The sequence below is a fragment of the Etheostoma cragini genome, chromosome 16 (assembly GCF_013103735.1).
Source record: "Etheostoma cragini isolate CJK2018 chromosome 16, CSU_Ecrag_1.0, whole genome shotgun sequence".
Lineage (NCBI taxonomy): Eukaryota > Metazoa > Chordata > Actinopteri > Perciformes > Percidae > Etheostoma > Etheostoma cragini.
Window position 1 is genome coordinate 15,121,269 of NC_048422.1, and position 26,761 is coordinate 15,148,029.

The window sequence follows — 26,761 nt, forward strand, 5'->3', positions numbered from 1 at the left end:
CAACCTACATGGATTGTTGTAGGGAACAATGAGACAGTGGAGGACTGCCACTACCATTGAGCGAGGCACAGATTGAAATCTATCAGGAAACCGTATTCTGACAGACGTACCCAATTCTGTAGTGGGCAAAACATGAAACACCAGTCTTTCTGAATAGAAATAGAAAACTCCAGAAACCTCCCCTGATTGTGTATGTATGACATCGTATCAGGCTGTAGAGGAACAGGTCCAGATATGGATGCTGATACCAGACAGGTGTTATATTGAAGATTGTGCTCGCATACAAACATTTCCCATAAAATCAGGTGTTAAGAGAACATGTAATCTGGGGCAAGTTGACAGTTACTATTTTTTTTTTTCCTTTCACTACACATGGCACAATTTCAACACTTTTCTTAGTGAAAATATTTTAAGTGGCTTATTATATAGTGGAACTTTACCCTTAAATAAATCAGGAGCAATTACTGTATGTGCTACTGCTTTAAAATAGCTGATTGCAAAGTGTAGCTGTGGAAAGGTGCTGCAGTTTACATTAAGAACTTACACTAGTTTATATCAATCAGAAGAGAAGCTTGTGGAAAATGTATTTAAATGTGAGAACTGGCAAAGTACTAGAAAATAGATGTTATAATAGATTATAAAAACACAGTAGACCTATATATCCTCTATGTATCAGAATAGTCAACACTAAGTATCAGAATACAGCAAAGGACATAAAAAGGTTTATAATGTTATGAAACAGAAAATCAATTTAACAGTACACAATAAAGGTAGTCTGAATGTTTTTAATACATGTTAACTGTACACAAGGAAAAAAACACCATAATTAGACATTTTGAAATTATATCCCTTTTCATTAAGAAATGAAGTTAATACCAGAATCATGTTTTCCATAATGATGCATCATTTATATTAGATCACACAGAAATAAAAAATGAATTAAAAAGTTATTAGCGTGGACTGAGTCCAACGCCCCACTGAGTCCACAGAGAGGGCTCAGTGGGGTGTTGGTGAACTGGGAGGTACCAAATAAGAGTTTTATTAATCTTAATACTTAAAACATAAAAATACTATATTAATTATTACACAGGTAGAAGTACATAGGCTTAGCAGTCTTGAATAGTTCAGGTACAGAACATACACAAAAAATCTACCACTTATTTTTCTTCATTACAAGATGCAACATCAAATTTCAAATTACACAATTACAATCTTTGAACATTTTCAGTATGAAAACAAAACAGAAAAAGAGGGACAATTTTCCTGCAACACTGATCACAGGAAAAAAATATTTTTTTTATATAAGTATATATATATATATGAAACATATATATTTTAAATTAACAGTCAAATATATGAGCATATATACAGATTTACAAGGTAGCAAAGGCAAAAAAGCTATTTGCAACATCCCCCTAAATCCTATCATACCAGATAATTGTAATAAATTATCCATGACATTTCCATTAAAAAAAAAAAAAACATCTTAAAACTACAAGTTAAAAGTCTGTCAAAATATTAGAGAACCCATCTTTGTTTCAAAAGTGAAATAAGATATTGCACCTTTTTTTTTTTTTAACCAGAGTACAATAAAATGACAATGAAAAACAGCATACAATGCACAATAGGAATTCTATCAGAACTATTGCCACTGGCTGACATTAATCCATGTTTTTAAACCTTGTAACAAAAATACATTTCCTGTAACAAAACATCACAGTTTAATTTCACTGAATTATGTAAAAGAAAACATTTTAACACACCCTTTTAAACATCTTATGACATAGGACAAATTGTATTCAAGACTGCTAAGCTAATCATGGTTTCATTTCAACATAACTAGAAAAAATAGATCATATTGCCTTTTGAAATGTTACAACTCTTGGGTTCATTTTGGCGGTACAATCTGAGTCAAAGACAGGAAAACATAGAAAAACAAGCAGCTCTCTCAAGTCCAAAAGGGATCCCCGATACTGTCTATTCAAAATAACAGTGTACACAAGCATTTAGTAACAAATAACTGTTCCTGATTTTTAGAAATATTACTTTATCATATGCCATTCTACAGCTAGTGTTTCTCACTAAGAAAAAAAGTCTTCAAGGCGTTGCAAATCTAGAACCCCCTCTGTTAAAAAAAGGGTTGTTTCCATCCTCAGGGATTCAAGTCTGTCACCTGGGCGTCTTCTCTTAATGATCCTGGAGAAGGAAAACAGTTTGTTCACCAACATTTGTTCCACTGACATTTGTTGGGAGTTTAAAAAGGAAAAGTCTGGTGATATATTCATATTTTCTTATGGTCAACAAGGCCTATAAGTACTCTAGGTGTAACATAGAGCTCCAATGTTGCCCCAAAACTATTAAAAGACACATCAATGAGCCACACTTAGTACCTTATTGTGTGAAAAGCAGCATTCCTGACATTTGAGAAACAAGAACTAACAAATGTTTTTGGAAACATTTTTTTTGGAAATGACTGATTAAGTGATTATCAAAAGTAGTTTCTGTCTATCATCTAACCCGCTGCATCTTGTTTAAGTAAAAACTTGAAAAAGCGGGTTTAGGAAGTGACCGAGCCTTTTGTGATTTGTGATTTGTATTTTTAAGGTTTACATCTTCAGCAGGAACCAATGGTGAAAGTACCGAGAAACAGACTAACATTATTTGTTTTGGTCCTTTATGGGATTTGCTGACAGAAAGGAGAAAATACCAGCCTGACCTTGATTGATCTGTACTGCGTAAACATTGAGGCCGTTGGTTCTCACCTGAAGGCCCGGGGCTTGTGTCTGCTGTGCGCCCTGGTTGAAGTAGGCCATCGGCTGTCTGTAGAAGTCAACCCAGGCGTTGTAGTCAGGATTAGAGGTCTGCTGAGATGCAGGGCCAGCTGTCTGGCCTGAAGAGGGAAAAACCAGCAAATAACATTAAAGCAGGAATCAAGAACATGAAGTCACATGTGCAGCGTTGAGTTTAAACTTCAAAGTTGGTTCGATTCTATAATAAAAGACTTCCACTGATACTCACCCCAAGCTTTGTTGTATTCAGGAGCAGTGCTCTGAGCCTGGTTTTGCTGACCTGAAAACATACAGAAGAGTTTCAATTTTGTTATTTGTACCATACAAATCTTAAATACATTTTCCCTTCTGACCAGTTTTAGTGACCAGGTTTTAACACAAAAGTAAGATTTATGCTCATAATCTTTCCAACATGGTAAATAAATCCATGATTTCATCAGGCTTGTGTGAAAAACAATACAATCCACATACAAAGAATTACATTTAAACTTCTATGGAACAAGATTGTAGAATAAAGTTGGCATTAAACAAAATATGTCTCTCTTGCCTAGCTTTTTATAATACTGCTCCCAGTCCATCTGGCCCGTCTGGGAACCATTGTGACCTGAAACCAGACACAGATAACACCGCTAGAGTTACAGAGAGTGGTCTTTGCTTTTCCTCTTTTGCTCTCATCCGTTTCCTAATGATTTCCATCGACAGCCAATTTAAATCTGTCCGTACAGGAAAGAGGTGGTTACCCACAGGGAGCGCGACCATCTCACCCCAGTCAGCGGAAGACTTTGAATACGTTGCAGCACCACAAAACTCCCCGGCCGCGCTATCACAGCCAAATGTATGTGCAACAGTTCAATTTTGCTTACATATTTTTTGTTCTCTCATTAACCAAAATTGTCAAATTCTCTTGATTTTTCGCATTTTTATATTAAAATCTAGTTATGTAGCTTATGCAGCTACAATGGTTAATTTTACTTACTGTGGTCCTGTTGGCCTTGAGGCTGCCATATTTGAAAAGTTGTGCCCCATCCTCCTGTCATGAACGTCTGAGCCCCACTTATGCAAAGTAAACAGACAATTTAATGTGAGCAAAAAACTTGACCATTAATGTCTACTGAAGACACTGTAATACACTTTTAATACGCGTTTCACTTGTATACATAAAAAAAATGTGACATGAGGCTTACTGTTGAGGAGGAGTGGTTGGTCCTTGGTTGTAGGGATTCATACCGAAGCTGCTGTTGCCCCCTATTCCTGGGCCCTAGAGCAGAGAAAGGGAAGAGGAGGCGAGTGAGAGACCACACTTGTGTTTAAAAAGGAGCCAACAGGCAAGGTCAGAGGGCAGGGCCGGGCGCTGATGCACTCCATTAAGTCCATTTGATGGATTCTTTATGTTTAACCTCTGGTGACATCTTGCTGGCCACCAGGACCACAGAAATCCAGCAGCTCTCCACATTGACATGTGCGCTCATGAATATCAGGCCAGACAATAGTGGGCCAGAGGCAGACCACCTACCCCAATTCTCTCATCGATCAGCTGGCGGGCCTTTTCCAACTGCTGAGGGGTGCCTCGGATGGAGAAGATGCGCACGCTGGGGTCCGTGTTGGGCGGCGGGTTTCTCTGTAGCTCCACGTGGGCACGAGACTGCTCTTTGATGTTCTTGATGGTTTCTCCACCTGGAAAAGAAGCGAAGAGATAAGGAATATATAAATAGGGCAGCAAACTCCCCCCCCCCCCCCCCCCCCCCCATTGATTCAGCTGCAAAGTGTTTTCTCGGTCAAAGAATTGTACGAAAATACAGAAAAGTTCTCCAGTAGCCCGAGGTGAAGTCCTCACATTGTTTTTGTCGGGACTGACCGACTATCCAAAACTTTGATTAACTATTACAAAAGACACAGTACACATTTGCGTGGGTTTTCCCCCTTCCTGGTCTATATATCCCTGTCCCTGCTGAATTATCTTTACCCCTGGTGTTAACAAAATGTATCTCAGACTTTTATTGCGGGGAAGTGTACTCTCCGGCTTAAAAGTGCTGTTTTGTGTGGTATGTTGTCCCATTTCATTTTTGAGATTATTTTTCATAGGAGTATTGAAGTTCATAAGTAGGTGTTTGGCATGCCTGGCCAAACACCTTAGAGGGATTTCATTCTTGCATGTTTTGCATGATTACTACCTGCAATTTGTTTTAATCTTTCCAAAACCAATAATATGACGATAACGCCAACTTTCAGCAGAAGTGAGAAAGAAAGCAGTTTCCCGGGTTCTCTCTTTCCTAATGCTCATGCATGCCTTGAAGTTATTAAAAGCTGTATGTGCGTTTCTTTTGACAACACCACGCAGACAGGACACTCTCTACACATAGACAAAAAGGAGACCTTGTAGGTTCTCTGCTGTCCGCAGACGTAGGAAAGTTGTCCAATGCAGATTTTCTGTAACCATACAAAACTGTCTGGAGTTGTCCAAAGACGTGAACATTTGTAAGTCAAGGTCAGATTTTTTTCCCCCCATCCATCCTATATGATATGAATGCAGCATTAAACCACACTTCCTTTCACTGGAATCACACAGTCTCAATTAAAGTAGTGCGATAGTGCTACCTTATCAAGACTCTGGCTTGTGTCTCACCACTTATCTACCATTCTGTGGAAACATCCATGCAAATCAGGAAACAAAAGGAGACATCTCCTGCACACCTCCCCCTACGCTGCATCACATGCCAGCTTCCCGACGTGTGGGGAGAGCAATTACACCAGCAGGGAGAAATTAAACATCGCTAGCAGGAGAAAAGGGACAAAATTGAAGCGTATCCTCCTTCTGGGATATCATTTGTCTCTTTTACCCTTTTCATTCTTGAATCTGTGTTGTCCTCTGTGATGAGAGGAGGGAGTGAACGGGGGCATATAGACGCCACCCAGCTCCACAATGCCCATCTGAACGAAAAAGACTGAGGGTGCTTCCCGGGGGACACCAGGGCTGTCCCAACATCAATTACACATTTGTTCACTTGTGGCTGACACTCGAATGACCCTGGCTGACCTCCGAATGAAAACGCTCATCAAAAACCTCTCCTCCTCCCGTAGCCTATTCCTTGCTGCCAACAGACTGCACATGGGCCATTAACCCATTGTCAACCAAATGAAACTTCTGCCTTAATGAAGCCATTATGAGGTCTTCCAGTCAGACAGCAGAGAGCAATGAAGACCCTGACTATTCATTTCATGGACTGGGCTGTAGTGAGGGCAGATAATACTGGCCTTATTAATGAGACTGGTTTAGTGAGCTGGAGAAAAGGAGGGGATACAAAAGTGCAACTGGTGACTCCATTCAAGTCAAAGCCAATGGACTGGTTAGCTGCTGGTGGAGAAGAAACTCTCAGGCCCCAAGGGAAAATAGCATTACCAGAGTGTGTAACTCAATGTACTAATATGACATCAGCTTCATCATAAAAATAGGAGTGTGCAGTAGTGGTTGAAATCATTGTTGAAGTGTTTTTATTTATATCTATATATATAGTAAGTAAAGACATGCCAAGTACCCTTGACCGTGAGAAGTAAGGATACATTTGGTTGCCCTTCATTGTTTTTTAGTTAAACTCTACATCAGATGGACTTATAGGAAAAGTCTAGTTTGTATACATTTCACTGTGTTGATAAGGTGCTCTTATAAGATAGCTCTGTCTTGTACCCTGTTGATTAATTGTCAATGCATTCATCTATCCACTTATCCTTTAGAGTGTTGCAGGGGGCTGGAGCAAATCCCAGCTGTCGTTGGGCGAGAGGCGGAGCACACCCTGAACAGGTCGCCAGTCAATCACATGGCTGACACAGCAAGGAAAACCATTCATGCTCATGTTTACACCTACAGGCAGTTAGTCACCAATCTACCAAACCTGCATGTTTCTAAATTGGTGGAGCAAAACCAAAGACAAAAACACATGAACAGAGAAAACCTTTGCAATTAAGGGTTCTACCTGTTGCCCAAGTACACTTCAACATTTGCACAGGAAGAGTTGGGGACTGAACTACCAACCCAACATTTAATTTTGGCCCAGCAGTATATTCTCATTGCATGTCAGTTGGTTTAACATTGCAAGATCATTTAGTCACTTAGTTCCAATTTTTCAGTTGTAATGCAATTTGTTTTACTTAAAGGATAGATTAGTACCAATACGTGACAAACCAAGTTTAGCTAATGTTATGTTACATCTAAGACAACTTTTTTTTTATCACTATGGAAATAGTTTAAAAGTTAATTCTTGCCCTTAGAAGCAGTAGTTTGGAAAATAAATCTATGTTCCAGACTCTAGTGCGCTCCACTATCCACTTTTTCAAGAGCTTTTAAACAAGATAACTTAAACTTTCAACTGAGCAAACTCCATCCACTGCGAGATGTGACCTAAAGCACTAGAAAACCTAATAAGTAAACCCTTGAGTTTATTCACATATTTTTAGTTTAAAATTCATGTATAAACTTAAAGGATGCTTGTCACGGCTCTTGCACTGGTGGGTGGCTTGATTCATCATGCTGTGTGTGTCTGTGTGTGTGTGTGTGTAGGGGGTCAAAACAGAGGGGCAATGGGCTGCATATGGCATCGTAAAGATATTAATCACCGCACCCTTTAAGGGACGGCTGACAGCACCCAGACCCACCGCCATCTCCACCATATTGGCCCACTTCATATGGTAATGCACAGAAAGGGGACGCAACGCCCAGGTTTATTTGTTTCCCTCGCCCCACTACATGCACAAAAGACACTTGACATTTCTATTGCCATGTTTTTATCTTAGGTAAAGAGGCCCACTCCGAACCCACCCACAATTGCGCGCGCACGCACACACACACACACACACACACACACACACACACACACACACACACACACACACACACACACAGCGACATGCGCGCACACACACACAAAAACTCTTTCCAATGCAATAGTCAATGACTTTTAAATAGCTGGCAATAGAGTGGGCATGAATAGCCAATAAGCTAATTCCTTCTATTCATTCCCTCGCTGCACTCTATTGGGCTGAAAGACCCTCATTAGATGCCAGGCAGCCTTCCACATGATTGAGGGCTGTTATTATGCACCTTTAACAATTAATGTCACATTACACGCATTATCCCCGTCATTAAGCCCTTAGTGAAGCCAATGAATGCCACTTGTGCTGTATACATGAGCCCTAGAGAGAGAATAGAAGGGTGGTCACTCACCCCCTTCTTCTCATCAGTTTCACGCAGCGACAGAGCACCAAACAGCATTCAGTTATTAAAAAGGAAAAAGGCAATCTGGTGACTGGGCTATATTCTTAAGAATGTTCATATATGGACTCTATTATAGTTTTCTTAGACGGCAAGAAACAAGTAAACCAGGCGTGCACCACTTCCCAGCAACTTTTAAATGAGCAAAAAACCTTAGCTATACATATAAAGCACAAACATAACAATTCAGTAAAGTGATTAAGGAAACAACATGTGTTAAAATCAACAAAGAAAAACATGTTGCTTACCTTTGCCGATCACAAGTCCACACTTGTCAGCAGGTACTGCATATGTCACCTCCTGCAGACCTCCAGAGCCTCCCATGTTAGAGTCGCTTCGCCCTCGACGTCCCATTACACCTCCTCCAAACCCATCTCGCTCCTACAGAAAGGGAACCAGAAGTTTTTCAAAACCCTTTTCTGGAAAGGTTTAACACTCCTTAAATTGCTTCCAATTCAGACATTTTCATGTAACCTTGGCATTCTCTCTTTGAAGTTAAGTAACTGGAGTGATTGAGGGACAAAGCAGAAACACAAACCTGAGCAGTTTGTACCAGTTCATTAATGAGGTGGACCGCATGGTGGCAGTGGTCGGGCTGGCCCATCACCTGAGCAACTCTGTCAGGACTGACGCCATCATCTGGATGACATATACAAGGGACACAAAAACTATTTCAAGGCTCTAAAATTTCATACAAACTTACTTTTGAGTGCTTTAAATACAAGACATTAAGTAAAAGAGCTGGTAATTTTTGTACAGAATTGAATTATTGGACATGTATAAATATCTGTTCATGAATTGCAATGATTGTCAAGCTGTCTGGAGCTCAATCATTCAACATTTTATATCACAGCCTCCAAGTACTCAGATTCTCACCAAGACGGACCAGGCGAGCACTGTCAAACTTGTTTCTATTCCCAAACAAACAACACATCTGTTTTTTGTGAATGACACATTAACAGGACAATCAGCTTTAGAGATTACACATGTCTACTTTACTTGATTGCTTGCATTAGGTTGTGTTTTATCTTCCTACCTTGTTTAAACTGGATCCTGACCCCCGCATCATTCTGAATCTTCTTGATCATCTCTCCGTTCCTGCCGATGATGATGCCGACAGCAAATCTGGGCACAACCACCTGGATGATTAGGACAGAGAGAAGAGTTCAGAAAAGATTACAAATATTCTTTTATGTAGATAAGTAAAACTACATTATCTTAGCTATACAGCATTTAAAAAGCAGGGGAAAAAAATACTTACATCCAGACTGCTTCCCCCCATTTTGGATCCAAAGTCTGCCCTTCCAACCCTGAAGTCTCCTTGGTCCTTGTCCCGGATAAGCTTTACCACAAGTTCACGGGCTTGCTTTAAAGTAGATTGGAAGTCACATTAAAATATTTATTTGAAAAAAACATTTCAAACATATCAAATGTCCAGCTGAAATTCTCAATGAAAAACAAGGTTTTCAAATGTTTGAGTGGAACACTGAAGGCATAAAATGTGTAAAATAGAGTGTAAACTGGAAAGCTAGCGGCACACTCGGAGCTCCTCTTAGACCGACCTGCACTTTGTGGGGATCCCCAGTGATTCTCAGGGGCTTGTCTGCTCCAGTGGGCATGGGGTCATCCTGAATCATTATCATCTGCACTCCTGTTCTCTCCTGCAGGGGTACAATCAGACAGAGGCAGAAAACACACACACCAAGAGTTACCTGGGGCCCAAAACACTATTCACTCTAAAAGGATGACATTCTGCCACATCTCAAAGAAGAGTTTTTTTTTTTTTTTAATGTGGTCTTTGCCACCTAGACCAGAAGGATAAATACCTATGGAGGATGTGAAATTATGTTAACTCTGTGTGTGTGTGTGTGTGTGTGTGTGTGAGGAGCTAACTAGGGGTTTACAAAGCCGCAACTGGGCGGATAAAGGCATATTTTATAGAATCGTACATGCTAAGATAACCCCGATCAATCAGATATTTTTATTTTAGTGTTTTGTCCACCTCAGCCAAGGGAAATAAACCTTCACGTGCAGAGGGTTTTGGCTTTGCAGTTTTGCTGAAGTCACAGTGTGTCACGGTAATGTCAATAAAGTGTTTTCAAGTATTGTTTTGGTTTTTCAAAAATTCACACAGACAGCATTTGCTGCGATAAATTGATTGAGGCAAAAGTGGTTAAGGTGCTGTTGACAAAACAACTCCTCTGAGACAAGAAGGCACAACAGTAGTTTCAATGTCCTGATGACTGACAGGCTGACGTTGTAAAGCAAGGCAACTTTATATCTACAGCACCTTTCAGCAACAAGGCAATTAAATGACATTCCTTATTGTTAAAGGTTAGTGTCATTGTGCAGTTTGCACTAGGCTTGCACAATTCAGAAAATATGAATCACGATTTTTTGCTTAGAATTGATATCACGATTCCCTACACGATTTTTGACCAAGACAAAAAAAAAAATGTAGTACCATATCAAAGTTATTATAGTTTTTTCATTTTTCATTATTTTTTATTTAGTTTTGACCTTTTCAAATTCATTACTTTTCAATAGTTTTCAAAGTGGGTTTGCTAGTTTAGTATTAGTAGTATTTGGTATTTTTTGAAAATGCTCAGTTTTTGTTTAGTTTTTATTAGTTTTAGTCTTTTTGTAATATTTGTTGGGAGATTCAAAAAGGTCAGAAAAAGTATTTTGTAATAATAACAAACATTCAATTTTAGAAATATGTATCCACAATGTATTCAACAGTAACACCAGTGCAAACTAAGCTAGGTAAGCCTCCTTGTGTTTGTTTCTCAAATGTAGGCTACTTTCAAATTCATGGGACAGTTTCCTTTTAACAAACTGTCCACATATTTTACTACCGTTCACTGCAAGGCACACTTATCTGACACAGTCAAAATCAAACAAGATTCTGCTGCTTTCTTCTCACTTTCAGTAACGCCACAAGGCCAGGCAAGGTTGCACGGACTGTTGTGTTCAATTTTATATGGAATGTCGGAATTTCTGGGATCCCAGTCGGAAACTATACACGTCTACGGGAAATGTCACAGTTGGAGAGATATAACGTTATTTGCTCTATGAAAGACATTGAAAGAAGACAAAACCTTACAACATTTACTCAAAGATTTTAACCAAACCTAGATTTTTAGATAGAACCTAGATCTAGTTTGCACTAAAAAGTCTTTGTTCTTAACATTCCTTTGCATCTTAGTTCAATATTAGCCTGTACACAATGCCATTTGTTTATTTATTATATGTTCATGATGTGGCAAAAAGGTTTCCCTTATTTTTGGTGAATTTTTATAGCTGAGATCGATACCAATCCTGAGTATCTGACGGGACATAAACCACAAACGTATGTTATTGAAAAAGTATCGGTAAGGAACCGGCATCGAAACTGAGGTGTCAGCGGGAATGCCTGGTGTCCATGTCAACAATAATGTTGCATCAAATTTTTAACAGAAAGAATAAGGGCAGAGTAGAAGGATATGGTTATGAAATGCACAATTTCACTGTAACCGCTATACTTTCAGCGCAGTCTACGAACAGACCTGCAGTAGTTTGATGGTCTCTCCTCCTTTGCCGATGACAAGGCCGACTTTGTTGGCGGGGATAAGAATCTGTTGGATCGAACTGTTGCCATCCATGTCACCGTGAAAGCCTGGACCATACCGACACTGCTCCACAATCTCACTTAACAGCCTCTTGGCCTGACTGTGGAGGTGGAGCAAAAAAATACATTTGTCACCACAGACTATAAACAAAAACACTTCTGTGTCAGTTTTCTTTGTCAAATTTGAAAGAGGAGTTCAGGTGATCCAGTGAATGATTAGGGGAGATGTGAAAAGAGATGTGAGTTCGTGCCCTCCGTGTCACAACAATGGGGCACACTTTCAGTAAATCCTTCAAAGTTGAAAGGTGAGACTTACTCAATGTTCTCAGGACTCCCAGTCAGCGTGCAAGGCCTGTCCAACATGCCTCCACTTTCTGTAACAAAATAAAAATATAATACACATTTAGATACACAAGAATGAGTAGTCAACAGGATAGTTAAACGCTTTCACACACAAGCTTAATGAAGAGTGATGTTATCATGGCTGTTTGTATCAAAGATGTTTAATGCAAAAGGGTCCCATTGTAAAAATAAATAAATACATTAAAGAGGTGCTAACTAAAAGACAATCGCATTGAAGCTGCAGCCAGTAGAACCTAGGGGTACGTTGCCAAAGGTAATATCATTGACACATGCAGTATCATTCTCAAGGGAGACTTGATAAAGCTTGATGGCCACAGGGGAGCACATACAGGAGGATTTGGTAAATCAAACCATTCTATAAAAGCTCATGAATTTTAATTTCTGAAGTGCTAACAGTAAAAAGTCTGAAGTCTTTGTGATAATTTACTATTGTCAAACATGTCTGCACATTCAGAGAAATACAATCGGTCTTTAAAAGCCTTTGGATTCTACTGCCAAGTTGTGTTTGTGGTTAATGCCTCATTAAAACATGTTTCTGGCCTCTAAGGAGACAATGGATTTCTTTAAAAAGTTACACTTAAAATCAAGCAGAAACAGAGGGCTTGGATGTGTTAAGTTAGAAGTTACCTGAAGCAATCTGGATCTTACAACCTGATTCCATCTGAATTCTTGAGATCTGCTCTCCTCCTTTTCCAATGACTACAGAAGAGGGGGAGAGAAAAGATCAGTTTTTAAGCCTTTTTGATTTTTGACAGGGGCCTTAAGCAGTGACCCAAAAACTGAGTAGAATGTCAATACTGATGATTACATGTAAAACATTAATACAGACTATAATGAACTGAAGAGCTACTTACTGAATCCCACCATTTTATCAGGCACTTTGAAGTCTTCTGTAGCAAGAGCCCTAGGAGAGATTAGGACATGATCAATAACTTGCTGATCAATGGAAATAAAAGCAAGAAACCTCTAAAAATAGAGTACCTTTTCACTCCACCAACTTGTGCACAAGTAATAGTTTAATTATTTCATGTAGCATTTGTCTATCAAATTGAGTTATTCAGATTGCTTTTTTACTTTGAAATCTAAAAACAGATTCAGTTTACTATAATTTAACAAGACAAAAAACAGCAAATATCCATATTCCCTTTGTCAGATCAAAACTTTTGCTGATTCATTAACTGTTAATTAACTTATTGATGTAAACTTTCGGCTCTAGAATGTTTGAAAATTTTTAAGCAAAAATGTCAAACATTTGCTGGTTCCAGCTTCTCAAGTGTTTTTTGATGATTTTTATCATAGTAAAATATTTTGATTTGGGACTCTTGGTTGGACAAAGGGATTTGAATGTCAACTTTTACTCTGTTACACAATAGAGGTTTTTAAAGATACGCTTTTTTTAACATTTAGTCGGACAATTCATAGATACATTTTGATGACTGATAAAGGAAATAGCCCTCAAATGAAAAGCAAGTTGTTAATTGCAAAAAATAAGGCTATTAAGTAAAATACAGAATACGTTTTAGAACTGCTTAACTGCGGCACAGGGTTAATACTAAGAATACATTAAAGTGCATTAAAAGGAACAGGAACTGAAATGAGTTCGCTCCGCTCACCTTTGATGTACCATTGCACCAAGGTGGTTCCCTACTGGGAAAAGTGAGAGGAAAGCAAATTAATTAACATGTGAGAAATTATCTGAAATCATGGTTAAAGAATATTTGAAATATAGGGGTGTGCAAAAAAATAATAGATTTATTCAAGGTCTTCCAATTAAAAAAAATCAATTCATATTATTTATATATTATAGTTCTGTGATGGAGTGTATACTATCACATTGGAAAAGTAAGTACATTGATATATTGTGAATCATTCTTTAGAATATAAATAGAGAATTGTTTTTGAATGAAATCTTGAGACTAAAAAAATAAATAAAAAGAAATCAATATTTAATCGCATCGTGATATATTCTGAATCGTGCACCCCTATTGAAATATCTGTGAAAGTGACAAAACGGCAAAACAAGAAAACATTGAGTCATGGTTGAAGGGGACAGGAGCAGATGGATATGGTCCTGCCAAACCTTTATGTTCATGTCTGACCCACAGCAGGGGGCTTTCAGCATCATGGTAATCAGGCTGGTGAGTGTTTGAGTGAGTGTTTCAATCAGAGCCGTTCAGAAAAGAGAGGCAGCAGCTGGGTCAGTGGCTGCTGGTCCTGAATTGGATTTTGACAGGTAGCACCAAGCAAAGGTCCTGCAGGGTCAGTGGAGGATGTGGTGCCGTGGACGTGAACACCTGAATTGATATCTAGCGACTTGAAATCAATTTTATGGTCGGTTGAACTGATTTCACTTCTTCTGGAAATGCACCAGGGTTAATGCTTAAGAATGGAACAGCTATGAATATAAAACAGGAGGTGTATCAAATTCATACAGGGACAAGACCGTAAGATAAGATGGGAATGCCTTGAGTCCATTTGTGTACTTGTACATTTGATAACTAAATGCTAAGAGCTAACTGCAGCACTACAAAGTTCTGTTATTTTTCCTATATTGCAGGGCAACCTTGATAGCGAAACACTGAGGACAGTTGTTGCAACCAACAGTGCGTCAAACAAACCTAAATCAGAATGGCATATCATTTATCTAGCCATGCATTCTGGGCTAAACTATCATACAAACAACTGTGACAAGATAAGAGGAGGAGGGGATAAATGACTAGAGTTTCCACTTCATGGATATGAAATGAATCAAATGTGTGACACGCTTTTCACTACACTGCCGAATCAGATATTTAATCCTTCATACTAACATGAAAACAAAACTATGGCTCTCTATTGAGATTGCATTTGTTGTGGTTCATTATCCCTCACCACAAACAAAGTTAAGCTTAAAATGTGCCTTTTGGAGTTGCTGACCACTAGGAACGCTATTGAGCAATGTTTTTAATGCAGTTTTTTTTTTATATCTTAGGTAGGCAAGCGGGGACGCAAATGCATACAGACAAGCAAGTGGGCAACACGCTTGTGCCATTGGTTTCATGCTTCGAGATATTCCTGATTGACAGATATGGTAATGCACAAACAAACAGCAATGCACCGCCAAAAGGTGGGAAAGAGGACTGCTAGCAAGTAAACATGAATGTAAACATTGCAAATTTAGAAAAAAAAACACAGCTTTATAAATATTCTAGGAGCAAATAAATGCACTGAGCACCTTTGTTTGCTGAGTTAACAGTGAGTTTAATAGAACCTTTACAAAAGATAATCCACATACTATCTTTAAGTAAAACTGCATTATTATGGGAATGGGTGGCACATGTTTATTATGTGGGAAGACTAGCGGTGTGGCATACTTTTACTAAGAATTTTACTAATTTTATTGTCTTTACTCTGCACAAAATCCCCCGTGTGAGAATGTATGAAAAGGTCAATCTATTATGAGAACGGCCACTTTCAGACCATTGGCCATTAAAAGTTGAGCCTGGTTTAACTTTTACTGGCAATGACTTACCAACCTGATAATGTTCTGATCTGTGAAAAGAATTATAAACTACTCTACAGTGTTTTGGCATCTGATAATCCTTCCAGAGTCGTTTTCAGTCTAAATAAATGTTTGTTAATGTCTAGTAATATTTTACTGCTTACATGAATACATTAACACGACACGTGCAAAAAACAATGTTAAGTCTGTCAAGTGGCCGCCAAAAGGAATTTCCTTCTTCCTAAAATATTGTATCAAATACAAATGTTACTTAGTAGATACATCTTAATGGCTCCAAGTTTCTACTCAGCTTCCCCCCCCCCCCCCTCATCGTACTCAATCACAATGTGTCCCAGGGGCCTCGATTTAAGTTAGGCCTGTGTGTAATATTTGTATGAACCACTTGAGAATGAATAACCCAATTATATCATATATTGTATGGTTGATCCTAGCATTATTACATGCACGAGACATTTTCACAACTTTCTAGTAGCTTGGGTCAAGAGCCAGAAAAATAACTGCGATTATGACCAAGTGTGAGCAAGTATTGCAGAGATTGCAGCTGAAGAGGTTGTATGATGCATATATTTGCAAATATCTTTAATCTGCATTAAATATTTAAAAAAGGTTACTGCTCCAAACAACCTCTGCAGTAGCTTTTGTGTCTGAAAACTGAAAATTACGCTGGCAGACATGTCCCTTGCTACTGATTGGTTAGGGCAAAATAACACTTCACAAACAGAAGTGACATGTCAGATTGGACAATGAAGTCAAACAAGGTGGTTGGAGCAAAAACTATTTAAAAAAAAAAAAGATATAAAAAAAAAGATAAAAAGAAACACAGTTTGAACAGTTGGAAGACGGACACTTTTCTACAGTGAAGGATTAAACATGTAGAGCTTTCATGCAGCAGAATGGTGTTCTCAAGAAGATTCCCACATACATGTAATGCAGGATAAAAGCTGAGGCAGCAGAGCGTGGTTTGAGTATTTAAATATACCTGAATATGTTGCAGAAATGCACCCATGATTCTTCTTTAATGGAGCCTCCCAGCAAAAGTATTTGACACGATTGTACTTGTATAACCGGAGTGACAATAAACATCTTGAATCTGGAATGCGTGTATACTGAAAGCTTACCTCCATTATCCAGTGAACGCTTTTGGCCTCCAAAACCATAGAGGGAGGGGTCTATGACTGGAGGGGAACTGTTCATGTTGGACATCTGGGGCATCTGGTCTCCTCCCATCTTGGCTGCCATCTGGAGACACATAACAGTAAGACAGATGGAATAAGGGTGAAAAGTGGATATGCAATGATATTTTCTTATCTTTTAGAACATACATTTCTTTTCCAACAACCCATCTTGAAAAGGACAAATTCGCTTTTCTTCTTGCTAAAAGCGTCACGTTTGCTGTGGAGTTGGGCCTTGACAAAGTCATCTGTTGTGCAACAGATGACTTTGTCAAGGCCCAACTTCACAGCTATTTATTTGTCAGCAGCTGAAAACTGCACTTTGTACATTACTACAGCTTGAAGCAGTCTGCTACAGTTCTTGTTGAGACTACTGACGCTGGTACTTTCCTTGAAAGATCTGTCATGTGCCAGCTCTCACTGACTAAACTCATTTTGTTATGCTTTCACTGACAAATGACCCAGATCACCACAGCAGACCTCAATTTCTCAAGAGGACTGGATTTGACAGTAGACAAGTTGCCAGAAAGTTACAACAGGTAAGACTGCTACCTAAAGCATTGGCCCAAAAAAAACTTTCCAGCTCTTAAATCAAGTGTAGGCTGACGATTCCGTTTTAAGAAGCAGCAGAAAGGTCTGTAGATGTGCAAAGTAAGACAGGAGAAGCAAAATAAGGGCTGGCCAAATCACATATTTACCATCAGAATAAAAAAAAAAGACTGACCTTAACCACGGCAGTACTAACTTCTCCTAGTCATATTACATGAGAACCATATTATTAAACCTTTAGTCAGTGTTGACTTTTGTGGAACAATCAATATGTGATAAGGCCAGGGATCTGGGCTGTACACGTCTGGCTACCGGGGACACACTTTATTCTCCTATAGTATGGAAAGTGTCCAATCGTCGCATATAAATTCAAGTAGAGTGCACACATTTGCATTAGGGTTTATCTAAAAAAAACAATCTAAGTCTACTTTCACAATCATTCACTTGCCAGCCTAAAAGTAGATACTCGTGTTCTGCAGTGATGGACATTTAAATCTTCAGTTACACTGCATGAGAGCGCCAACAGCATTTTCCAGCACCCGTTAATCTGCCACCTCTGCTTCCATACAAAAGTATAGCGTTTCAGAAAATTACACAAAATGGACATCTGTGCCTGACTGGAATTTCTTTCACAATATGAAAATATAGTGACGGCAATTAGAGTCTTCCGTCAGCTTCAGGGATGATTATCTACTTCAGAGCCCACCAGTGGAAGTGAGAGGGCTGAAATGGAAATAAGGAAAAGCCATAAGTCAGAAAAGGAAGCAGGTGTGGGGTTGCCGTTTCTTTTTATGAAAAATCCATCAGTAAGTTTATTATGAACCCTAAAAGGCCTTTACACCCGGGGACGTTTTTTTTGTGCAATTCGTTTGCAGATCCTATTTTTTTCCCAAAATGTTTGTCACGAGTACTTTCACATAGAACGTGAATATTATGGGGCGATAAAGCAACATCATTTTTTTTTAAACAATGTTGATTTTTCTGTGCTTTCACAAAGCAAATGAAGACATAAACATAGCACGCGGTGTTGTTTACTTATGAGGGTCATAAAACACGGAGGCTTCTGTTCCACCACAGACGGAAAACTTTCCTAGAGTGACCAATATATCGACGGGCCGATACTAGGCATTTCCCGATCTGTATCAGCATTTATAATGGCCGATAAAATAATGACAAATAAATGATTCTGATAATAAATCAATATTTAAAATATAAAAACGGGCTGTCAACAATGTTATGAGTGTTGGCGTTGCATAGTTTGTCCCTATCGGCAACACAGATTATATATTTTTTTTGTGTTTTTGTTCAAAAGGACTTTAAGTTTCATATCTTAAGTTTGTATTTTTATACATTTCATTTTTATACATTGGATTTTTAAATAACCAAATATTCGTATTGGCCTTAAAAATCCTTTATTGGTTGGGCTCTAAACTTTACTACTCCTTTCAACCTTGTTAAGGCCATAGACAGTTTAAGAAATGGACCAACAGATCCCATTGCTCTGGACAGAGACCAGTGAAGGACATTAGAAGCACTTCTCCGGTGAAAGCTGAGCGTTACTGCGCAGCCTCCAACTGAGTTTGACGATGGAGACGTGACGTGAGCAACGTGTCTACTAGTTGTACGTTTTCTGGTAGATTTGCCAAGAGAATTCTCAATTATTCCAAATCTTTCAGAGACGAAGCACGTAGGTATATGTTAGGAGATAACAATAATTAGCCTGTGCATATGTTAACTAAAAATGCTAGTTAACGTTAGTAATTAAACCTAAACGGCTAATGTAAGTCCAAATTGTCTCGGAGCTTACCCTGTACTATACGGTGATTCCGCTATTGTGCGACAGTAAGTCGCATGGTTATGACACAATTATTGACCTATTTTTGACCCAAAAAAGTCTGCTACAGAGCTGGAACATGGGCTACAATGTAATGGAGCCTTTTATACATTGTCATATTTCTTTAGAAATAAACATTGGGAAAAATCGAGTCTTTAGTCACTTCAGATGTTAAGTTATTCACTGTCAAAGTGGCGCCAAAATGAATGGCAGTCACTGGAATGCTAACGGCAGGTAATGGCTTGGTAGCATCAAAATGGCGCAATAGGAGCTACGCTTAGAGAGGAGAGGCTTACCCACTTGGTTAAGGAAGCGTTTACCAAAGACACTTTCTGTTTTACCTTTTACAATAAAAAACTAGGGCTTTTGGTATTGCCTCAGCTCGCTTGGAACCTTGACGGAGGGGATACTAAAAAAAGGAACCTGTTGACAGGTACCAGGGATTTTTTTTTTCATAATGTGAAAAGAAAAAGGCGAGTAGAGTCAAGCCGATTAGTGTTAGCTTTTACTACTTCGGTGGGAGAGAGGGCAGGAGTCTGGGGAGCTAATCCCAGTCCCCAAACAGAATTCAAACTGTCCCACCGACATGGAAGGTAGCAGTTAGGTTAAGTATAGTCATGCAGTCTGGTGGATTTTGTGAAAACAAAAAAAACTCTTACAGTAGAAACTACCAATGTCAACTGAGGCCTCTACCACCGTGGACTGGACTGGCCTCCAAGACCAAGACACTTCTTGAACGCAATCTTTGCTAAGTGAATATGTGTAAAAAAATAAAAAATTTAATTAAAGATCTTTAATAGTAACTACAGTCAGGTTTTATAGTTTAAGCCTTAAAACATGTACTAAAATGTCAGGGCTGACTAAAAATAAGACAACTGAAATCATGCGACGTGGTCGCACAGAAACCAAGTATGTATAGTTTATATTTAGGGTCCTAGAACATCTTGTACATTGGGACTGTGGCACAACTGTTTAGTCAGTGATCTACACTATTCATGCCCCTAGCACTCAATGTGGTCTTTACATTTAACAAGAATTGTGTGTGTGTGTGTTTGTTTTATTAGTTTACAGTGTTAAAGTAATTGTTGTGGTTAGAACTAAGATAGGTACATTTAGTGACACAATTTGAGAAAAAAAAAAGAATACAGACGAGAAGATACAAGCAGGAAGCAGAAGGCAATTATTAGAAAAGTGAAGGCCTACTGCAGGGGTCAACATCTGGCGATTATAGCTAATGAATTAGTGGACCTTAATTGTTCAACAAAAAAACAGTAGTTAACAAGAAATTGAAACAAAGCAATTTCAGCTCATGCATCTTATAGATTTAAATGGCAGTCGCTCTCGCTGAATGTAGGGCAAGTATAGAGAATCCAGTGATTGCTAGAACTACATCTGTGGGAACATCAGTGTAAGTCAGGTAAAGTCCACAGTTTAATATCAGCCACAAACAATGTGGCAGAAATAAATAGGCCTAGCTTTTATCAACAGCCAATATGTGATTGATTTAGATGCTTATCTTTGTCAACGTCAGTATATATGGCCTTCTGAAATTAAGGTTGCAAGAGTGAAGTAGATGCCCACAATTAAATCTTAACCTATTCGCAACTGCTGAGTGGCAAACGTTAAACGTTTCTCCTTTGGTGGCAGCTTTTTGTTATGATGGGAGACCTTGTGAACACTGTGTCAGCTTACATGTGGCAAAGGGGAGGACGGATGGTTTCTGGAGAGTTTTAAAAGCGTCATGAGAGACACTGATGGACAGTGACATGTACTTGACATGTCATGTTTGTATCTGGGTGTATTTAAAATTTGTCTTAAAAGTTACCTATATTTCCAAATGTACTGATAATGAGCATTATTAATGAGCATTAATGCACATACACTTTGTTAAAAAAGATAATAGAGCACATTTTATTATTGTATGAATTATGGCTTGAAACATGCAGGGATACACTTTGTTCACATCTAGGCTATAATCTACATAGGTGAAAGCTCAACTGGTAGCTGTATGACTAAAGTCCAATTTACACACTATTAACAGCAGTCAGTTGTATACTAATCTTATTACAGCTCTACTTTTGACAAGGGTAGCATAACTAGAGTGACCTTCTCTGCTACAGTCACCACTTGAAACTAAGCAAGATCAGGTAAACAGGAGAACGGCAGATTGTATTTTAAAAGGTATTTTTTGGTAAGTTTTCCAGGCAGTAATGGAAAGCCCAAGTGTGCTCAACAGGAGTGGAGGGGGCTTATTTAAACAGATGTTACATTACACGGCTTTATTCCGACACTGCCTGTTCTGGTGCAGACACACCAAGCAGACCACAAAAAACTAGTGGCGACAAAGGCCGACTGCGGCATTCCCTCACGACGCCTGTGTCTTGGCAAAAAAGGTTTCACTTGAACACACCGCAAAGTCTACAATTGATGGCCGAATAGCATGTACGTTGTACGCCTGTGTGAGAGGAAATACCTCTCTATGGCAGCATTCAGCAGTTATGTATTTGTCATTCAGGAGAAAAAAAAAAGTAAGAAGGTAAATCAGATATATAAATCATTCCTATGATACATATAACACAGCATTTCCTCTCCTGAATCAGCCAGCAGCAGCAAAGAGCCAACAATCCCCCTGCTTCACTTTCTGTAAGGACTACGGCAAACACCAGAGATCAGAATAGCAGAATTTTTGGCACCCCCCCAAAGAGGTTTTAGCCAGTCCCAAAGGAGAATCACCAGTGCCAAAATGATAGGAATTGAGAAGAAAAAAATGTTTTTACTTTCAAATTTTTAATCGCATTTTACTAAACTGTTGAACAAGCAGGATCAACTTAAATAGAAGCGCTTCTTCTCAGTTTTACCATCCAAAGTCAGGCAGTGCAGGACTTCCCAGATTATTTTACCAGTAGCATTTAAATACCTAACCATAATAGACAGTTTTGTTCATCAAATTGTCAAAAATGACAATTGCATATGCATAGATTTCTGGGTTCCCCGCAGCCCTCTGCAGCTAAGGCGGCCGCCTAAGCAACACACGCCTGCCGCCTTAACTACGCTTTTCCCCCTTTCATTCCAAACCACACAGTTGGCGACCTGCAGGTGGAGGAGACACAAACGCCACGGGCCGCTGTGGACTTGTCTTTCTAGTAAACGGTTTGAGGAAAGCGGCTGCATGTGTCCGACAATACACAGAACATAAACCGGTCCGCGGACACAGAGTGTGGAAAATGGGTCAGACCCTCCCGGACAGGTGAACCGAGACTCCGTTTCATGGTTGTCGGTCAATGGTTAATGATCGGTTAACATTTCATTGTTCTATCTTTTGGAAGGCTGGCTGCCAAAAATGGCCACTTACTAGCCAATTGATTAGCCAGAGGTGAACGATAGCTATCAGTAAATAGAAGTGACGTGGTGGCTGGCGTCTGGTGTGTGCGGCACAAGAACAAGACAAGATTTTAACACCATACTAAAAGAACTTAAATTATGAAATATGACTATTATTCAATTGAAGGACAGTCACAAAATTAAAAATGAGCAACGTGAAAGCTTTTGCCACACACTCAAATGGCTTCTCTCCTGTATAACCAACCTCTTCAGACTTAACTGCAGCACCCCTCTCCTCCCAAATGCATCCCTACAAAATATTACATCAAATAATCATTTCTTACAGTGCACTATAACATTGTTGTATTTGCATCTTATTCTTTTTTAGCCGGTTTTATTTTTGTCACCGATTTTAATTGCTCTTTTATGTGAAGCACTATGAATTGCCGTGTTGCTAAAAAGGTGCTAAAGAAAAAAAAAAGTTCCCTTGGCTTGCCCTAAAACCTTAGCCTGTCATTCAGTCACCAGGGCATATGAAAGCTACACCTGTCTGTCTGTCTGTCTCGGAAGTGTAACATTAACTGCTGAGAAATCTCACTATTATAACAAATGATGTATGGGTGAAGTTTTAAAAAGTTGAAGTTGCACGCTACGTGCATGACACAACGCCAACGATCAGACTCATTGGCTAACATTAATGTCGGTAGTAGAAGCATATGCTAGTAGTGATGTTTTGGCATTTGGCCAAGTGTACTGATAAACCGTAGAAAAGCTTTAGCCACACCGATGTGAAAAAGGTCCCTGAAACTTATCAGTCTGATTGTTGCCCCTCTCTGCAGGAGCCTGCTCGTAATAATAGAGCTAACCGCTAACTGGAGCTAATCGTTGCTCGCCAAGCCTTCAGTTCCCGTTCTCTCTGTTCCCATACCTATTAACTGTATATAAATGCTGTAAAAACTACAATCCAGCTGTTTGAATGACCGTTTAGATGAAATCTTAATGAGTGCAAGACAGACATGTATTGTAGATAACAGTGTTTAACGCTATTAAGATCCCCAAAATACAGATTAAAATAACACTAACAGAAGTTAGGAGGAGACATGCCGTGAGTGTTGAGAATTATAATAACATGTAACTTTCTGTATGGATCATGGCATGGTTTTAAGGTGAAGGAAAACCAGATTTAATTGACAAAGCACATCATAGGCCACACACCGTCTGTATCATCTTCCAGTCTGGTTAACATGTAAATAAAGTAGTTTGTGAACCTTTGTTTGACTAGTCTATTACTAAACCCAGCCATCACCCGCTGCACTGTCACATCCTGCGCCACCCACCACAACAGGGAAATGATCAAAGATGCATCAATGATACACTGGTTACAGAAAATGAGCCAAACAAAGTTGTCACTCATATGGTAATATTAACGTGCTTTCCTACCATGTGAGAAAAGTGTGCAAATGAAACATTGTTAAATTTTACTAATGTAGTGGGGGGGACCCACCAGTTGGCTAGTTAACTAGCTGGCACGGGGGCTCAGTTCTCAGTCTATTACCAACCACAGTGCAGAAGGATAGAAGAAGAGAGGACTAGTCTTTTCATTAAGTGTTATGGTATAGGACATAATTGTATCTTTATTTGGTAATGTGTAGGTATATTTAAAGACATGTCTATGTTGAACTGAATGTACCTACATACGTAGCTATGTATTGTTATATCATACTTTAGCCCCATTATGGACAAAATGTGCAAAAAATAGATATTCAAATAGTTTGAACCTTTTGACAACCCTATGTTGCTCATGTATGATGGAAAATGATAAGACCCTTCTGTGTGTGCCTTATACCAAATCATACTTATTGGGTGCCCTCTGACTTTAGTTTGCTTGATTCCTCACTTCCGTTTTCTTCTCGTGCACTATTCGCTTTAGCTGAACAGCCAATCAAATGGATTCCTCTCACCGACTTCACATATTGAATCGCCCGGAAAACAGCCGAGAAAGGCCGGCGACGGACGTTTACTGGCAGATGAGCTTCTTGGTGTGTCAGCACCTTTAGGACACATTACCACACACGCTAGCTCGCTAGCTTACACAAGCTCTACTAGCTAGCCTACCAGCTAGCCTACTCGCGTTTATTATTATAAGATGAAAAATATATATAAACACACTCTATACGTTTTATAAGAAAGCTTATTAGCAAAGTTAAAAAAGGGAAATAGGTGAGTCTAAACGTAGTACAACATGCGATCACTCACTAAGCTCTCAGATGAGTCTTTAACTGGGGCAACAGCCGGTTGTACTAAAGCTAACTTTATGACAGTGTGTCAGGCAGCTTGGTGGTTCAGGATTCATATCTAAACTAAATGTTAGCTTTAGTCACGTTGCGGGTCAAACAGCAGGGTATCAAACTTGTAATACTAAGTTAGCAAGCTAAGCTAACTGCAACTTCTGTGGCTTGACAACAGGTTGCAGTGTGTCGACTTAACTTACTAAAGTTACACAAACTTCGACATTATAAGAGGCCTTCGTGTTTCACGTCAAACATCGTTACTGTGGTCGTTTTGGCAGCTTTGACACGATTACTTAACGCGTCTTCTGTCTCGTGTAAACTCTAATCTGTCCTCCCAGCTACGCTGTCTCGGCTACTTAACGTTAGCTTGCTAGCTTGCTGGGTACATGAGGAGTGTTTGTAGTAGTGGGTCCGGGTGCCCCGACCAAAGTACCGCGCTGCTCCACATGCAAAAACGGTGTTTGTGGTCCGAAAGCGCTACACTTGTTTTCGCTGAAGAGCATTTTACCTGTCTGACCCGGCGTATCGTGTCTGCGAAGTCATCTTTCGTTCCGGGTTGAGCCACCGAGGCCTGTCCCTGAACCAGCTCCGCCATCATCATCATCCGCCTCGGCAGCTGAGAGCCACACTTAAAAAAAAAAAAAAAAAAAAAAACAGCACACGTGCCAAACCAAAGCTTCGTGAGCCAGATGATCTCGCGAGTTGATCGAAAACCACAGATTTGGGAAAACACTTTAACCGTGACTAAAGGATATATATACTTGCTCCTCCATGTGCCAATATGGTCTGTTCTGTAAACTGTTCATCTTGTCTCATCAGACCTTATTTTTATTTACTAGCTACTACTAGCCCTACTACTCTCCCGACAAATTTTATATTTAGCTGTATTTTAGTCTTTAATTTTTTCAGGCTTTTGTCTTTTTGTATTATTGTTTCTGGATATTATTGTCTTTACACTTGTTAAAGCCCTTTGTAACTTGTTTTTGAAAAGTGCTCTACAAATAAAGATTGTTATTATTATTACTAATGGTCTGTACAATAAGTGTTTGTTAAAAAGACGGAAAAAACAAAGATCACTGACATATATCTTACATCTGATGCAACAAAATGAACATTGAGGAATATTGGTTTTCTTCCTTATTGCACATGTGGTAACATCTATTGTTGCACATCTGGAACATGCCAGCAGCCAGACAGAAGAAAGTAAAATTGCTGCAAATTTTCTAACTGTTTATGCAAAAAAGTTCCTGCTCCATCAATTGTATCCAAACCTCAATGAGCAAAATCCAACCAATAAAGAGTAAAATGAATGTGTGGTCCAGCAGAGTTAGAAACAGTTCAGAGCTATTTAAGTGCCTGTGAGTGTCTGATCAAGCTTTTGTTCAGGATGAATGCATGAGGATGCTTTTCTTAATGATGTACAGTGGTGCCTACTGATGTTACATCAAAGGCTCAAATATGTCAGATCTCTTATGTCCAAAAATATAAAAATATGAAACATCATAAGCAATAAGAGGAAACGCACCAGCCTGAGGCTTACAATACATCAGATAATACATGTGCTGTTTCTTCATACCTAGTAACCGTCTCCCTCTATGGTTACACATGTGGAACATGGTCATGCAGCTGCTTGAATAGGGCTGATTGACCTCGAACTTGAGACAATACAGATTAGCGTGCTGCGTCTTACCGATGTTCGTACAGATACCACATTTTCCCTTCCCTGTCAGCCCCTGGGCATGTTATCACCTCTAAAAAAGAAGTAGGGAAATTAAATGGGAGCGGAAGGCTGTTCCCAGACAGAGCCTCTAAATGAAGACCTCTAATTTAGCATGACTGAAGTATGATCTTGGACCTGCTGACATATTGCTACCATGTGCTGTCCAATGTATTCAAGGTGGCTGGGAAATGATTTTAGGGCTCTGGTATCAAAGGATAAGTTAGGTGGTGGTCTTCATATTCAGCCAAACGATGCATGGGCATGGACGCAAGAACACACACCCAAGCACACATGCAAGCCCACACACACGGCTGCACGCACACGCACACTGACACGCACACAACACA

General features: G+C 39.3%; 1 protein-coding gene across 4 annotated transcripts; it reads right to left on the bottom strand.

Moving 5' to 3' along the window:
• Window positions 1–769: 769 nt before the first annotated feature.
• Window positions 770–25,340, bottom strand: fubp3 (far upstream element (FUSE) binding protein 3). Of its 4 annotated transcripts, none has more exons than XM_034895671.1 (19): window positions 25,203–25,340; window positions 16,646–16,766; window positions 13,639–13,669; window positions 12,880–12,929; window positions 12,653–12,724; window positions 11,979–12,036; window positions 11,601–11,763; window positions 9,615–9,713; window positions 9,314–9,418; window positions 9,089–9,191; window positions 8,591–8,691; window positions 8,301–8,433; window positions 4,303–4,463; window positions 3,974–4,047; window positions 3,766–3,842; window positions 3,337–3,393; window positions 3,019–3,069; window positions 2,763–2,890; window positions 770–2,196 (listed from the first exon to the last, which is right to left on the bottom strand). In XM_034895671.1, the coding sequence occupies exons 1-19, from the start codon at window positions 25,296–25,298 to the stop codon at window positions 2,188–2,190; spliced, it is 1,689 nt and encodes a 562-aa protein (XP_034751562.1). In that variant the 5' UTR covers window positions 25,299–25,340; the 3' UTR covers window positions 770–2,187. The 4 variants fall into 4 exon arrangements, with proteins under 4 accessions (XP_034751562.1, XP_034751561.1, XP_034751564.1 ...); XM_034895670.1 differs by having other exon boundaries at window positions 13,639–13,672; XM_034895673.1 differs by lacking the exon at window positions 12,653–12,724 and having other exon boundaries at window positions 13,639–13,672.
• Between the last annotated feature and the right edge of the window lie 1,421 nt (window positions 25,341–26,761).

Bases quoted from the DNA above. Each gene is read 5' to 3' on its own strand.
- fubp3 (XM_034895670.1), bottom strand. From the start codon at position 25,298: ATGATGATGATGGCGGAGCTGGTTCAGGGACAGGCCTCGGTGGCTCAA. The intron at 11,764-11,978 runs GTAAGTCTCACC...CCACCTCCACAG, and splicing joins GGGAGTCCTGAGAACATTGA to TCAGGCCAAGAGGCTGTTAA. The intron at 9,714-11,600 runs GTCTGTTCGTAG...GTACCCCTGCAG, and splicing joins AGACCATCAAACTACTGCAG to GAGAGAACAGGAGTGCAGAT.